Below are 15668 nucleotides of genomic sequence, written 5' to 3'. Positions count from 1 at the left end.
ACCAGCAGGTGACACACCTCTCTGGCTGTCGCTCTGCGAGAGACCCACACCGACCTGCTGTGGCTGTCCTCTCCGAACACCTTAATCAGCTGAGGAGGGAAGATAGAGATCACACACTTCAGTGACAGCTCTGATCAACATCCTGCACAAAGATATCACCACAAAGATTTTACAGGATACTGTTCGGTCAGCATTACTCTGCTGCTGACCCGACGTGTTTACATTCTTTAAAAATGATCACATGTTGGGTACTTTTATAAACTTAGAGGGCTGTAACATGTGATTGTTTTCAATCATTCAATCAAACTTTATTTATAGAGCACCTTTCATACAAATCAAATACAGTTCAAAGCTTTACAGAGATTTAAAACAAGAAAAAGCAGAAATAAATTCGGCAAAACATGCTTAATATTAATAACAATAAAAGGATTTAGAAGGAGAGACAAATGAACAACAACAACAACAACGAGTTAAAGCATCAAAATAAAAATAAGAATATAAATAATTAAAATAATTACCTAAAAAAAGGGAAATGATAATAAAATTAAAAAAGTTTTACTTGTATTTCTTTATTTATATTTTTATTTTATTTCTTTGTTTATTTCTTAGATTTATTTATTTTAATCTTAGTTTTCATTCATTTTTCTCATCAATTTTTTTTTCTTTTTCCATCTTTATAGTTACATTCAGACATTATGACAGAAATAGATAACACAAATAAAATAAACCAAAATGTCCACTCCAGAGAATATACATACAAACAATAATACACAGAGACAAACAAGTACAAGAATACATGCTCATAAAAGTAAAGGAGAAATGAAAATCATAATTAAATATTGTAATCATAAAGAAATAAATTCTAATCCACTCAGATATATCACGTGTCAAAGTACAGGTGCAAAGTCTATTTCTTAGATTTGATAGTCCACCTGCGTGTGTGTGTGTGTGTGTGTGTGTGTGTGTGTGTGTGTGTGTGTGTGTGTGTGTGTGTGTGTTTGTGTGTGTGTGTGTGTGTGTGTGTGTGTGTGTTCTGTATTGCACACAGACGTGAAGATATGTGTATGGATTTATTTAAATGTAGGTCTAAAGTTGTCGTGAAAATCAATAAAAGCAATGCTGGAAAGAAAAGAAAATAAAGGCACTAAAAATATCAATAAAACAGAGTAGACAATATCCAGAAGTTATTTTTCTTTACTCTATTTAATGTATGTTGGGCTGTTCTTTGTGCTCCTTGATTCAATATGTGGCCTAAGAGGTATTCAGTCAGGATTGTTCAGTTCTTTATAAGTTTTTTATTTCTTTATCAGAGAGGAGAGTGGGAAGTTTGATGGAGTAGAGTGTTCCTATTGTCTAAATAAAAGTCAGGTTTGATTTCAGTGTATCTGTTGTAATGAATAATTGTATGTAAACTGAAATGTGAAGATGGTTTTTTCAACACTCAGAGAGAAAAAAATAAAAAATAGAGTAGAGAAATAACAAAAAACAAAGAGTTAAAAACAAATAAAATAATAAAACAGCATTAAAATCACTGTATAGCGTTATAGTAATAAAATTGACCAAATACATTCGTTTTTAGAACTTTTAAAATGATAAATAATCGACTAATCTGCTGAACGTCTGTGAAATTCAGGGCTGATTTCTAAAGTGTTTTTTGTGTGACTTCTGTGCAGCAGTGGAAAGTAACTCATCACATTTACTCACGTTGATTTATTGTGTGATTTAACTTTTACAAGTGCATTTTAAAATCAGTACTTTTTTTTTTAAGTTATATTTTTGGGGCTTTTTGCCTTTATTTGATAGGACAGCTGAAGAGAGACAGGAATGTGGGGAGTAGAGAGTGGGGGAAGACATGCAGGAAATGGTTGACTGGCCGGGAATTGAACCGGCGACCCCTGCGACGAGGACTGCAGCCTCTGTATGTGGGGCGCATAGACCGCTAGACCACCAGCACCCCTAAAATCAGTACTTTAACTTTATCTCCAGTATTTCCTTTGGGAAGTATTTCACTTCAGAGTAAAAATAACTAACAACAAATTTAAATTTCTCTCATTACAGGTCAAAATGTAAACTTTACTTCAGAATATTTGAAGCCACATTTTTCTGGATTTATTCCCAGAAATAATCTTGTTTCAAGAAAATTATCAAGAAAATTTTGCTTATTATAATAACAGAAAAGACTCATAAAAATATAGATATTTTTTTTAAGTTATATTTATGGCCTTTTTGCCTTTATTTGATAGGACAGCTGAAGAGAGACAGGAAATGTGGGGAGTAAGGAACGTGGGAGGACATGCAGGAAATGGTGGACCGGCCGGGAATTGAACCGGCGACCCCTGTGATGAGGACTGTAGCCTCAGTATGTGGGGCGCTTAGACCACTAGGCCACCAGCGCCCCATAAAAATAACTTTTTAATGAAAACTCAAAGACATTCATGAGAGAGTTTTTAGGAGCTGCTGACGCTACAACATCCAAAGACGCATTCAGGTGAAAGTCGCCAGTTAACATGGTCACCGTTTGAACTGAAACACCGGTTAAAGAGTGCTTCGAGGTCTTAGAAATGGAATAAAGATTTGATCAATGATGGCATCAGTATCAATAACATCTAAACTCCCATCCTGAGTGATAACCTGAGGATTAATGTGATGACTTATTTTAGAGCAGAGTCTGGCAGCATTCACACGCTCTGCAGATTCACAGGACACAGGATACTGAACGATGCATTACACAGATTTTTCTCACACCGTGCAACATTACCTGCTCAATCTTAATCTGTTTTAACTACGCCTGTGAGAAACAAGCAGCTGAGTCCTCTTTCTCTCTGAAATGCACAGAAGAAGAAGAAGTGTTCAAGTGTCTCAGAGTTTCTCAACGTGTATCAAACACGGTCAGATTAACAGGATATCACTTCTATGACTGTCTGTGGGATTTCATGTGATAAAGGTCATGTGTATTCTGGATTGGCATGTTGTGTAATATGATATTTTTATTAATCTCAGACAGAGCAGGTTTAATCTGAGACTCAGAGGCTAAGAAAGGTAGACTCAATCACTCTGCATTTAAAGGCTTCAACACTTTAATTCTTCCTCCTTAAACTGAAGCATGTCACGTCTTCTTAATCTCAGTGTCTTAACATTCCCTAACAGGTAACAGCACAGGTTTCATGTCGTCTTCTGCGTGTCAGGGGCTGCCTCATAAAGAAACATCTCCTCTTCTCGACCCTGGTTTCTGCGCCTGGCAGAGAGAACAGCGGCGGTTTGAGAGGTTTGAGAGGTTTGAGAGGCAGCTATGCGTGCTGTGTTCTGTCTGTGTCCCTGATGCTGCCGTGTGCTCTCGGGTTATCCAGCGGTCAGGATGTTTCTCTCAGAGCGTGCTGCTGTCTGACACGGTGTCTGGATCCAGCAGTACGTCTCAGAGCGAAAGAAAACAAACCTGCCCAACCAGAAACCTGCGGCTGTCAATCAACGAGGCCTGACTGGTTGGACGAGTGCCGGCGTCAGGCAAGACAAATAATGACTAAGAGTCAACCCGGGGGAGGGAAATTCCTCAGTGGAAACCTTGCTGTTCAATATCCGGTCCAGGGGAGGTGCAGGAAACATTCCCCTCTTTACTCAGAGTAAATCCAGCTCCTGTGCCGGAGATGTGGAGCCAACAATGTGTGACTGCAGCAGAGACAAGCTCGGGTGATCTGTGCATGAAATCTACGAAATAAGGAGCACTCAGAACGTCAACTTCACGAGACGGACGAGGAGGAAGAGTGGCTGCAAAACGACTTCAGCACTCTCTGCAACATGCATGTTATTAAAGAGAGTTTGCAGGATTCTCTTCTTGCAGCAGTGCATGTCACACAAGCTTTGGTAGCGTGCGTTTTTCTGCAGCTTGATCAAACTCACTCTGATTATAGATCCGACTGGACTGAGGTTAAACTAAGTGATCTAATTAAGAGTCATTGTTCAGGTTTAATGGGCTGAAATAACAGAAGAGGAAGGAATTACTCCTTCCTCCAGCCTCTCTGCAAGCATCTGTATTGATCCTTCTACTTGGACCCCCCACCGTCTACCAGATTTAATTCCCCTCCTCTCTCACATCTGTGACTTCAGATGTCTGTATTTTATTTATTTTTCTTCCAACCAGCAGTGACCCTGAACCTTTTAGAAGTTTCCTGCAGAAAGTTTTGAGACCACTTTAGCTCCTGCAACGTCTCTGAGCTGGATCAGATCATCTCGTCCAGCTGAGATGTGGTCCACGCTCCAATTTTGGTCATGCAAAAGTTAAACCAAACCATGACTTACATCGGTGTCTTAAAACCAGACTTTATGATAACTAATTCAAGCCTGACACACATGACAAAGATTTCAAACCAAAGTGTGATCAGAGGTGGTTTTAGAGCGCTGCAGCAGCTTCTTACTGAACTTACATGTTTGTCACTGGAAGTTGGAGGATGTGAGCCGACGAGGACCGGAGACTTGGAGGGGCTGCACAGCTCTGGAAACGGGTTGGGTATGGAGGAGGGGACGGAGGAAGAGAAGGACTCTCTGCCTTTCACCCTGAACGAGTTCATGAGACAGCAGAATAAAAACACATGCATGAGGAGTCAGAGAACAAGACTTCAGTGATTATTATAAAGCACACACAAAAACTGAAGATGTATGAGCTTCATTAAAGTAGAGACAGAGTATTGAGTTGCATTAAATTGCACATGTGGTCATAGTTAATGTGTTTTTCTGCCGTCTACTTCACGCTGTGTGCTGCTGGAGGCTTTCAGACCTCTGTAGTTTGAGCTTGTGGCTCTTCTTCCACTGTGTGAGAGCGTGAATTCCCCTCCGAGATCAATGAAGTATTTCTAATTCTGATTCTGTTGAGAGTAACTGATCTGACAGTGATTGGCCTACATGCCCCCCCTGTAATAAAGCACGATCAGGCATAAATTCAGCCCGACTTCAAACCCAATCAGCTCATAGATGGGGTGCAAGTTTGGCTCAGTTGGCGGAGTGTGCGCCTCTTGTTCAGAGGTCAGGATCATAGACTGTGTAATAAATGGACGTAGTCTCCGTGACGTCACCCAGCTGTTCCTGAAGCTCTGTTTTGAAGACGATCATCAGCGGGTGCCATATTGGAAATGCTGAACTCAACCTAACTTCGTCTGAGCTAGTGTGAGGTAAAGAGGCGGCCTTTAGCCTCCTTGTGGTTTCTGTTCCTTCCAGAGCCAGCCTCAAGTGGACGCTTGAGGAACTGCAGTTTTTTACACTTCCATATTGCATCGGCTGCTGCTTGGTCCTGACATGATCCTCTCTCTCTCTCAATTCAATTTGCTTTATTGGCATGAACAAAGACATGTTGTTGCCAAAGCACATAAGATTCATACACATACATTACATCTATATTCATTACATATTATATATATGACATATTTTATACACATTTATGAACGATGGTGTCATCCATACAGCATATCTCAGTGTCCTCACTTGATGCGGTATGTTCATAAAACCTTCACCAAAAATCAGATATTATGGGATGGTGCGTCCCTCAGGCTGTGACAGGCAGACACATATTTAGCAGCCAGAGGAGCTGCTGACTCTTCTGGGGTTAATGTTGGGAAGTTTGTTACTATTGTAGTATTTCCCTGCAGTGGGAATCTTAGTAAAGAGAACTTGCTGCAGAGGAGGAGGAAGTGCATCTCTGTCTCTATGTCCCCTGTAGAGCAGTAAGCACATAGACGCTCCTCTCTGGGCAGCCATGTCTATCTCTATCTCTATCTCTATCTCTATCTCTATCTTTATCTCTATCTCTAGCTGTCCTGTCTAGAAAAGGAAAAGACTAGAAAATAATCTCTCAAATTAAGGATTTTTGACGTGGAGAATTTTACGAGAGGTCTCATTCTGCATCCACTCAAACACCAATCTCCTCTCTGATCACTTTTGTTACTTTCCTTTTGCTTTGGTATGACACAGAGAGGCATCAGTAATAACTTCAGTCTGTTTCATTACCAGCTAAAAACTCCTTACATGAGCTTTAACTGAGCAAACGTTATAAAGTTAATCATTTAAGATAAGATATTCTTTATTGATCCTCAGGGGGGGATTCGGTTGTTACAGACATAGCAGCAAGAGTAGTGCAAGAATACCAGAGCACAAATAGAGAATGACTTTAAATAAAGTCAAAATTAAATAAAAAAGTTAAATTAAAGGTGTATAAAAATGTAAAGGTGTGTTCAAATTTTGCACATGTATAAAAAGTTGTTATTATACAGGTAGTGAGGACGTGTTATGCAGATTTATCATCAGTAGCAGCCACAGACAGACAAAAAGAATAAATATTAACAGATTTTTTGACTAAAACTTGAATTTATATCTGTTTTTCACAGTTAGTTAAAAGATGAGTCAACATTTAAAGGATAAAAAACTCCAAACAGAGCTCCTCAGGTTATTTAAACTTGACGTGGTCTTCCTTATTTAAAGCTAAATACTGCGTCCTGGATTATTGGGCCTTAAGTCACGGCCAGACCGTCCAGATAATCATGTGTGTTATATGTTACATGAAAACACACGGCTGCCTCTGTCTTAAGGGTAGAACAAACAAAGGTGCCGTGTTTAAATAAAGGACTCTAGAGGAACCACAGCTCTGCCCGGTGCGTGTAGTATCTGAACACACAGTCCAGCCCTCTCTGCAATCACTGTGTGGGACTTTGTCTTCAATGCGGGGAGTGTCTGCCACAACAGAAACCAGCCACTACTTCACACATCACATGACTCACTGCCTCATGTGATGTGTGAGTCAATACAGCCTCCTCTCTCCTCCAGGAGTCTGTTGACTCATGTCCACTCTAGAGTGAGTAATGTGTGTGTTTGTGTGAGTGTGTGTGTGTGTCGGTCGTACCTGTTTGAGGTGATGAGGATGGGCTGGGAGCGGCGGACAGATGGAGACTCGGCTACCAGGGGAGCCAGAGTCAGGGTGGAGCTCCCCAACAGCGTCTCCGCTCGTCCAGGCTTCTCCGTCCTCTCTGAGCCCTCGAACACTTCCATCCAGGGACCGGCCACCTCCATCATGATACCTGCAGGAGGGAACGGAGGGGTCAGAGGTCGGACTATGAGCTGCTGCTGCTGCTGCTGCTGCTGCTGCTGTGCTCAGGTTTCAGCTGAAGTGATGTAGAGAACCTGCAGCTCTTTAGGGAAATCCACATGCAAACTATGACCGGCCTTTATTTACACAGAGGAGGCCGAGTGAAGGAGCGCCCTGATCACAGAAACATTCAGCCCAGAGTTTCAATAAAGAACAACCTGACTCATCTCTATTTATGTAGCACCTTTTGGACATTCAAGAGACAGAAAACAACAGCGATAGATGAAATGATACAAGACTAAAACAAGGTAGAGGAAAATAAAATGAAATAGTTAAAAATAAAATAAAATAAATGAAAAAAAATCAAATATTAAAATCTAAAAATAAAAAGAATAAAATAAATATCAGAAAAATAAAATAAAATCCTTAAAGTAGAATCATTAAAATAAAATCAGATAAAAATCATAAAATAAAATCATTATTATACAATTGCTAAAATATAATATAAAACATATATATAAAAAATCTGATAAATATCACAAAGTCAAAATAAAATTAGTATAGTAAAATAAATAAAATACAAGTAGGTACATTTCAGAAAAATAAAATACAATTATTGTAAAAAAAACACCCAAAAAACACAACTCTTATTTTGAAATCTGTCCCTTATAATCCGTCATCATCACAGGTGATCTATGTGAAGTCAAATCAAAACTAGGATAGCGCTGAGTGACATCGCAGCAACCTGCTGCAAAGACGTTCAAGTCACTGTTCCAGTCATCTTGTTTACTTTAACAGAATCAATGAATTCCTGTTGATTCAGTTCGACGATGTGTTTGAGACCTCGGTGAGTTGGCTTGAATTTACAGGTTGCAGTGCGTGCAAAACACCGAACATGCACAACCAAAAAACAGCAGAATATTCGCTCTGACTGATATTCACTGTCTGATGCAAATATGTAAAGCACTGTTAATGTTGTCCTGTTGTGTCTGCATGTGTCTTCTTTAACATTTCTTCATTGCTGCTTCCTGATTGTCTTGCTCCATCTATTTTATGTCCTTGGCTACTTTCTCAAAAACTGTCATGTCATCTCCTTATGTAGCTTTTAGTCATTTTTAATCATATGGTGCTATTTGTGCTTTTCTTTTCTTCTCTTTTTTGTTTGTTTGTTTGTTTGTTTGTTTGTGTTTTGGTTTCTCCTCTACCTTCTTACTTTGATTTTATTTGACTTTATTTTATCTTTGTTTAATCTTGATCTTTTTCAGGAGCCTTTTTAACATCTGGCAAGGGACTACGGATGTAAACTAGCCTTTTGGCTAACTCTGGCATATTTACAGAAGTGTTAAATAATATGCATGGTCCTTTTAAATAATAAATAAAAAATACTTTTTCTGCACTAAACCTGCAAAAAGTTCAAGAGAAAATCATTTCTCTTCAAACAGTCCATGTATTTATCTTCTTCATTTACAGCAGAACACCAAACAATCTTACTGAAAGTCCTTAAATGAATCTTGATGACAGTCTGAAGACTCAGACTCAGACGTTTGGCTGTGAGTGAAGAGTCAAAGGGTTCATGCAGATTAAATCAATAACAAAGCAGGTGCTTGCATGCCATACCACAGACACTGGTGTGCTCTCATGCTCCAGTATTTAAGTTGTTGTTTGTTATGAACGAGTGTTCCAATTAGAAGAAGAATATTTATTAATAACACACACACACACACACACACACACACACACACGCACACGCACAGAGAGAGAAGGTGTTGGCCTGAAGCGTGTGGAGACTCAGGTTTGTATGTTCCCCTGGCTGTGGGCCATGATGAGTCTATTTCGAGAGAGGCCAGTGTGACTAAAGCGTGTTGTTTTCTTGTATCTTTGTATGTGAACTTGTATAACATGATGTAGTTATACATCATGAAGGAGGCTGCTGCTGTCACGTACATGCCACTCCGGGTGTTTATTTTGGCTCACCCTGCAGCAATAAAACAAGAACCTGCTCCGGAGGAGAGTCACCTGCAGAGAGAAAAACATCATCCAGGATAATAAAGACTCAGACTGAAACTGAACGATGGACACGTCAGACTGAGACTGGATGTTTGTCCCATGAGTCCACGGAGGACACGGAGGACACGGAGTGATCTCACATCAGGAGGAATAAACTGAGAGGAGGGTTTCTTTAGATTAAACACATAAATAAGAAACATTCAGGGACACTCCGTCAGATAAGGAGTCAATTAATCTGAATGTAGTCTCACCTCAAGTAAAACTGAAACTGCAGATTTACTCACCTTTCTTGGTTTAAAATCTACATTCATCTGTCCAAGGTGAAAAAAACACACTAAGGACTTAGACTCTAATATTTTCCAGCTACACTACCAGTCAAAAGTTTCACTCAAGGGTTTGTATTTATTTTAATTATTGTAAACACTGTAGATTAATACTGAAGACATCAAAACTATGAAAGAACAAATATGGAATTATTGAATTTTTAAAAAAAGTGTTAAACAAAGCAGAATATGTTTTAAATTTTAGATTCTGTAAAGTAGCCCCCTTTTTCCTTCATGACAGCTTTGCACACTCTTGGTATTCTCTCAGTCTGCTTCATGAAGTGGTCTCCTGGAATGGTTTCTCTCAGTCTGCTTCATGAAGTGGTCTCCTGGAATGGTTTCTCTCAGTCTGCTTCATGAAGTGGTCTCCTGGAATGGTTTCTAATGAACATGAGCCTTGTCAAGAGTTCATTTGTAGAATGACTTGCCTTCTTAATGTGTTTGAGACCATCAGTTGTGTTGTTCAGAGGCAGGGTTAGTCCACAATGGATAGCTCTATTTGACTCCTGTTGTAATCCAGATTATGGCAAAACCAGATTATTTCATAGTGTTGATGTCTTCAGTATTAATCTACAATGTTGGAAATAATTAAAATAAATAAAAACCATTGAATGAGAAGGTGTGTCCAAACTTTAGACTTGTAGTGTAAGTGATGATTGTGTGATGCTCTCATCAATTAATCCCACAATTCAGTTCTCGACTCACTAAGTAGCCACTAAATCGTCAATTAAACCAGCTAATGCTACGTTAGCAGCTCTGTGTGGCTACACTCTTAGGTATAGGTTTAATAAACACACTCCTTATCTTTCATAGTTAGCAGATTAGCTTTTTAAATATGAGTAAATGTATCTTCTCAGTCATTTTATACCAGGCAGGAAATATTAAGCTAATGCAGACTGGATAAAAGCTGCAGTTCCTCGAGTGTCCACTTGAGGCAGTGTCCTAAAGCCCAGGAACAAAGGCCTCATGTGAAAATGCTCATTTCTATAGAACAACATGTTTACAGCCTGGTTTTAAAAAACAAACATTATGGGGTCTTTACTCGCGATGATCCAAAGCGACTCATTTCCTGGTTCTGTACACGATAATGTAGATTCTGCGTGACTAACACTAGCAGAGCGAGCACCACACGCCTGTGCTGGTTCCTCATGTCTCTGGTGGAGTGGTTATATGTCAGTTTAACCAGACACAGCCCACATACAACTTTATCTCCATTTACTAGATCAACATACTGACAAACCACGCCGTGCCACGTGCTACATCTGTCACCTGTGCTTGTTTACATCCGGGTAGTCGCTCCAGCTAGTGGCGGGAGGCTGCATTACAGCTTGGGCTTACAATAATAAAAGTATGACTGACTAGTAATTCAAGTAATGACGTTTAATCTTTTAGTCTTCCAAACACATGTTCCTACTCCATTACTCTTTCTTTATTCTCTTCTGACTCATCAGTTTTAATCATAACAGCGCTAACACTTTAGCATAATTGGCTGTAATTGGTGTTGTGGCTGACGTGACTGACAGGAGGGAGCGTTGGAGCTGTTTGCCTGGCAGCAAGACCGCGGCCTCAACTTCACCTTGTTTCCTGTTTCTGGATGAACCTGAAGTTCATTTCTAGGTTTTATAACAACTCTACAGAGACGTCACTGAGACTACATCCAACATCCAACATCCAACCAAGAACCTTCCCTTCACAGAAGGACTAAGACACCACTTATCTCCAACACATGATGCTGTTTTTACTCTCTATCCAACCATTAAGGCCACACCCACACCAGGGATCATGTGACCCCAATGACCCACAGATGACCAAAGGCCTGAACGACCCTCAGGAACTGGGTCAACGACTCTGGTAACAATCATAGACTGTATAAAATATGGACGTAGTATCCGTGATGTCACCTGTCTGTTTCTGAAGCGCTGTTTTGAGGCCAGTCGGCGGCAGCAGCCATATTGCTGCTGTTGAGCGATTTCGACATAAAGAGGCGGAGTTTGAGCCTCCTAGCCAACAGCTACAGTGTTCCTGCTTGTCAATCAAGTCAGCTGTGCCTCTCATTGGAAGACTCTTTTGAACCAGGCTGTAAACATGTTTATTTCTGCTGTAAAGATCGGCTTCTTTGAATGGGTGTGTATGTGGTTTCTGGCACTTCTGGAGCCAGCCTCTAGTGGATCCTCGATGAACTGCAGTTTTTAGCACTTCCACATTGGACTCATATTTTTAGACCGGAGGTTGCTGCTTGGTAACAACATGTGACAACTATTAGCATACTGATGACCCTTTGAGGCTTATATTTTCTAGCTCTGTCCACCGGTCTGTTTACATCGGCTCAAGCTCCAAAGAAGTAGCTTTGAAAGAAACACTGGATGACTTATCATGAAGGGACCATGAATACCTGAACTTGAGCTACAACAGAAGACTTAGTGCTGCGTATGAATCCACATTTCAGTCATTTTTAAGACAAAATAAGGTCAAAATTATGAGTTTTTCAAGCTTTATTTGCTTTTTCTACATCATTAATGACAGGTGAGACGGACTTGGGTTTGCCAAGCATTTACAGGTTATTTTATAATTTTAAAGATTTAACAAATAACTAACAGGAGTGAAAATTATTGTCAAATTGATTTAGCATGATATCTTTTGATTCTGTGACAAACGAGTTATAAAAGCAGAGTTTTCTCTGATGTAATGCGTCAAGCTGTTTGCATTTAAAATCTTCCTGTCACATGACATTGAAGACTCTTCTTCCAGATGGTTTTATAATCTGTTGTTGTAGAGTTGTTTTTATTGATCATGTGATATTAATTTTAGCTCAATCACCCTGCCCTGTTTTTAAAATAACCCTCGCACGCTTCCTCCTCTCAGTCTCCAGGAGACCGGGTTTGTTGTCTTGTTATTGCCACGCAGCTCCTGCAGCGCGAGGAGAACAGGAGGCCGCCTGCAGGTTCAGAAGCACACACGCTGCTTTGATCACACACACACGCACGCACGCACGCACACGCACACGCACACACACACACACATCTCCTTCCAGCAGCTGGTGGGTTACGTTACCTGTTTCAAACACAAAAACCCAGCATGCAGCATATTGTGGTTTATAATCTCTCCTCAGCAGCTGTGGGTTTTTTATGAAGGTGTGTAAACAGGTGAACATGTGTAGAAAGGAAGGAGAGCTGCAATAACACGAGTACGAGAGCACCTGAGAACAACAAGCAGCAAAAAGCAACCTGCAATGTTTACTCAAGCAAAGAGACGACACGGAAATAACAAGAGTTTAAAGCTCCTGTGAGGAACTCTGTATGTGTTGCGTTTGGCGCCCCCTGTGGACGAAAATACATCTCTTTTCTCAAATGTAGCTTTTTTCAGACACAAAATATCATCCTACTTTCTTTTAACGGTTGAATATTTCACTTTCTCTACCAGGCTGTAAATCTGGTCTGACGCCTACCCCCTCTCGGCCGTTACAAGCATCAACAATTAATCAACAATATATTAATCATCCATCATTTTGCTGACGATCTTTGTGGCTTTTGTAAATCATTACGGGGCAGTATTGTGAATTTCAGGCCATTTCATAACCATATGAAAACTCACAGGAGCTTTAATGTTAACTGTGTTTACAAGCAGGCCTGAAATTAATGATTATTTCTGTTATTAAAGCATCTTTTTCTGATTTATGATTCTGATAATGACAAAAAATAAATCAGAAAACAAAGAAACCGCACATATTTTAATTTAGCAGTAGTTTTTGTGATTCAGGGATGTATTACATCACATCTGATAAGCTATGAGGTGGTCTCTTGCACGATTAAACCTGCTGTAAGGAATTGTGGTTCATTTAAATGTTGGCGCCCCCTGTGGACAAAAATATATCTCTTATCTCAAATGAGTTTGGTTTTTTTCTGACACAAAAAGCCATCCTACTTTCTTTAACAATCAAATATTTCACTCACTGGGAAACAGTGTTTCTCTACCAGGCTGTAAATCAGGTTTGACCCCTACCCCCTCTCCCCTTACAAGCAACAACAATTAATCAACAAAATATTGCGTCATCAGTCCGTCATTTTTCTAACGTTCCCCCGTGGCCTTTTGTTGGTCATTACGGGGCAGTATTGTGAATTTCAGGCCATTTCATAACCACATGAAAACTCACAGGAGCTTTAATGTTAACCGTGTTTACAAGCAGGCCTGAAATTAATGATTATTTCTGTTATTAAAGCATCTTTTTCCGATTTATGATTCAGATAATGACAAAAAATAAATCAGAAAACAAAGAAAACACATACTTTAATTTAGTAGTAGTTTTTGTTTCTCAGGGATCTGGAATATCACATTTGAGAGGCTGATATGTAAACTTTTACAGAATTAAAGCTACTGTGAGTAATTTTCACTCAGTTTTGACATTGGCGCCCCCTGTGTTCAAAGATGGAAATCTCATTTATTTGCTGATTTTGGCTTTTTCTGACATTAAAACCTCATCCTGCTTTTTAGATGTATCACTCTGTGTGATTGCTTTCTGTTTCTTTAAGGTTCTGTCAATCGTCTGGTTTGACACCTACCCCCTGTCAGAGGTTTCGGTTTCAGGCTTTTAAAACTAGCATAAAGAAGTAATCAGTGTTGTTCCTGATACTCTCGTTTGCTTTTGTAGGTCATGAAGATGCATCAGTATCAACTTCAGAATGTTTCACAACAAGCTAAAAACTCCTCACTGGAGCTTTAAAGGACTTTTAGGGGATTATCAGCAAAATGAATACAAGCTTACTTTTGTATTAACATTAAGACAATTTAAAAATACTATTTTATTACAACTACAATCAGAAATCCTATTCTGCTACAATAGATTAAGAACAATTTCTACTCTTTTTTTGTATTTTTAAAGAACCAAATGATCTTTTTAGCAAACAATGACACTATATTTACATCTTAGATCAATATATTTTGTTTAAATGTAATTTTTTTGTTAGACAAATGGTGAAAAGCAGAGTTTTTTTTAAGTGCATAGTTACATAAAGCTACGAAAATGTGCCGATATGTTGCATATTAATTAATAAACAAACAAAACTGAAAGAAATGAGACTCTGCAGGAAACAGCTTCCTCATAACAAAGCAGGTCAAATATATAATGCTGGTGTGTGCATGGAGCATGTGATACATTATAAAGTAAACGTTGGAGGAAACAAACACTTGTTATCAGAGCAGCAGCACTTCACAGTGATTAACACTGACCCTGTGTGCAGTTTGCCCTCTGAGTAACAGCCTCCTGGTGTGAGGGAATACAATCCAACAAGTCCTAATGCTTTAAATCTTTGTGTTAGAAATGTTAAATTACTGTTATTCCTCAGGCACATGTTGTCTCTTGTATATGTGGACAGAATGTAGTAACACCCAGCTCTACAGAGTGACTACCTGTAGTTTTCTGAGGCTTAAATCTAAGCTAATCTAAACACAGGTGTAGGCAGCGCGCCAAACCTCATACACAAACTGAAGGAAATACCTCCTGCGTCCTCAATACAGTGAAGTGGACTCTGAAAACTTTCAGGAAGTCAAATCTATACACAAAAATAAATTCGGCACACTTCGGCTGAGTCAGTGTTTTTACACAAGCTTTAAATTCGCGGGTAAACCCAGCCTGCACCTGTTGGGACCTCATACAGTCTCTGGTTAGGACTAGCATGTTAGCACTGAAGGTACCTCAGAACCTACCTGAGAACTGTGTGTGGGGAGTCGGCAGGTTTCAGCTGTCAGCCATGGTGTTAATCCAAAGATGTGATGCTGAACTTTGAGTTATTCCAAACAAAACAAGGTGTAGTACCAGTGTTAAGTTCAGGCAGCGTTATCTGTGAGGAGCGCGGGAGGGGGCGGAGCCAGACCGTCAGGTGTGTGGTTAAGACACGCCCCCTTTACTCTCTGAGGCTGCTGTTTGCAGGTTTCATGAAGTGTAGTGTGTTTAAATGTTTGAAAACAGCTTCCTGGTTCATTTCTACTCTCTTGGGAGTTTTTTTAATTACTGAAAAACATAAATTAACTGAATCAAATATTTTGCTGAAGACCTGTTATCTTAAATATTATAAATCATCTAGATAATGTACTAAAATATAAATTCAGTAATAAATATTCATGCACTATTACAGTTAGTTTAGTTTGGTTTAGTTTAGTTTAATTTATTCACACACATCATAACAAATATACATCTATATATATTCAGTAAACATTTCAAAATGGTCAATGTGTGGAAAGGGGTGATCCCAAGGAAGATATTTAAAGCTTTTAATAGGGGC

At 39.4% G+C, this 15668-nt stretch overlaps 1 protein-coding gene across 1 annotated transcript in view; it reads right to left on the bottom strand.

Annotated features, from left to right (window-relative positions):
* LOC117830531 (growth factor receptor-bound protein 7-like) overlaps window positions 1-15280 on the bottom strand; it is a 19697-nt gene extending 4417 nt beyond the window's left edge. Inside the window, exons 1-4 of the mRNA XM_034708680.1 lie at window positions 15094-15280; window positions 6881-7055; window positions 4419-4548; window positions 3-89 (exon numbers count right to left, since the gene is read on the bottom strand). Coding sequence (XP_034564571.1) covers window positions 3-89; window positions 4419-4548; window positions 6881-7050 — 387 coding nt within the window. The 5' untranslated portion in view covers window positions 7051-7055; window positions 15094-15280. The remainder of the gene's footprint in view (window positions 1-2; window positions 90-4418; window positions 4549-6880; window positions 7056-15093) is intronic.
* Between the last annotated feature and the right edge of the window lie 388 nt (window positions 15281-15668).

This window comes from Notolabrus celidotus, chromosome 18 (genome assembly GCF_009762535.1).
Source record: "Notolabrus celidotus isolate fNotCel1 chromosome 18, fNotCel1.pri, whole genome shotgun sequence".
NCBI lineage: Eukaryota > Metazoa > Chordata > Actinopteri > Labriformes > Labridae > Notolabrus > Notolabrus celidotus.
This window is presented reverse-complemented; position numbering and strand designations above follow the sequence as displayed.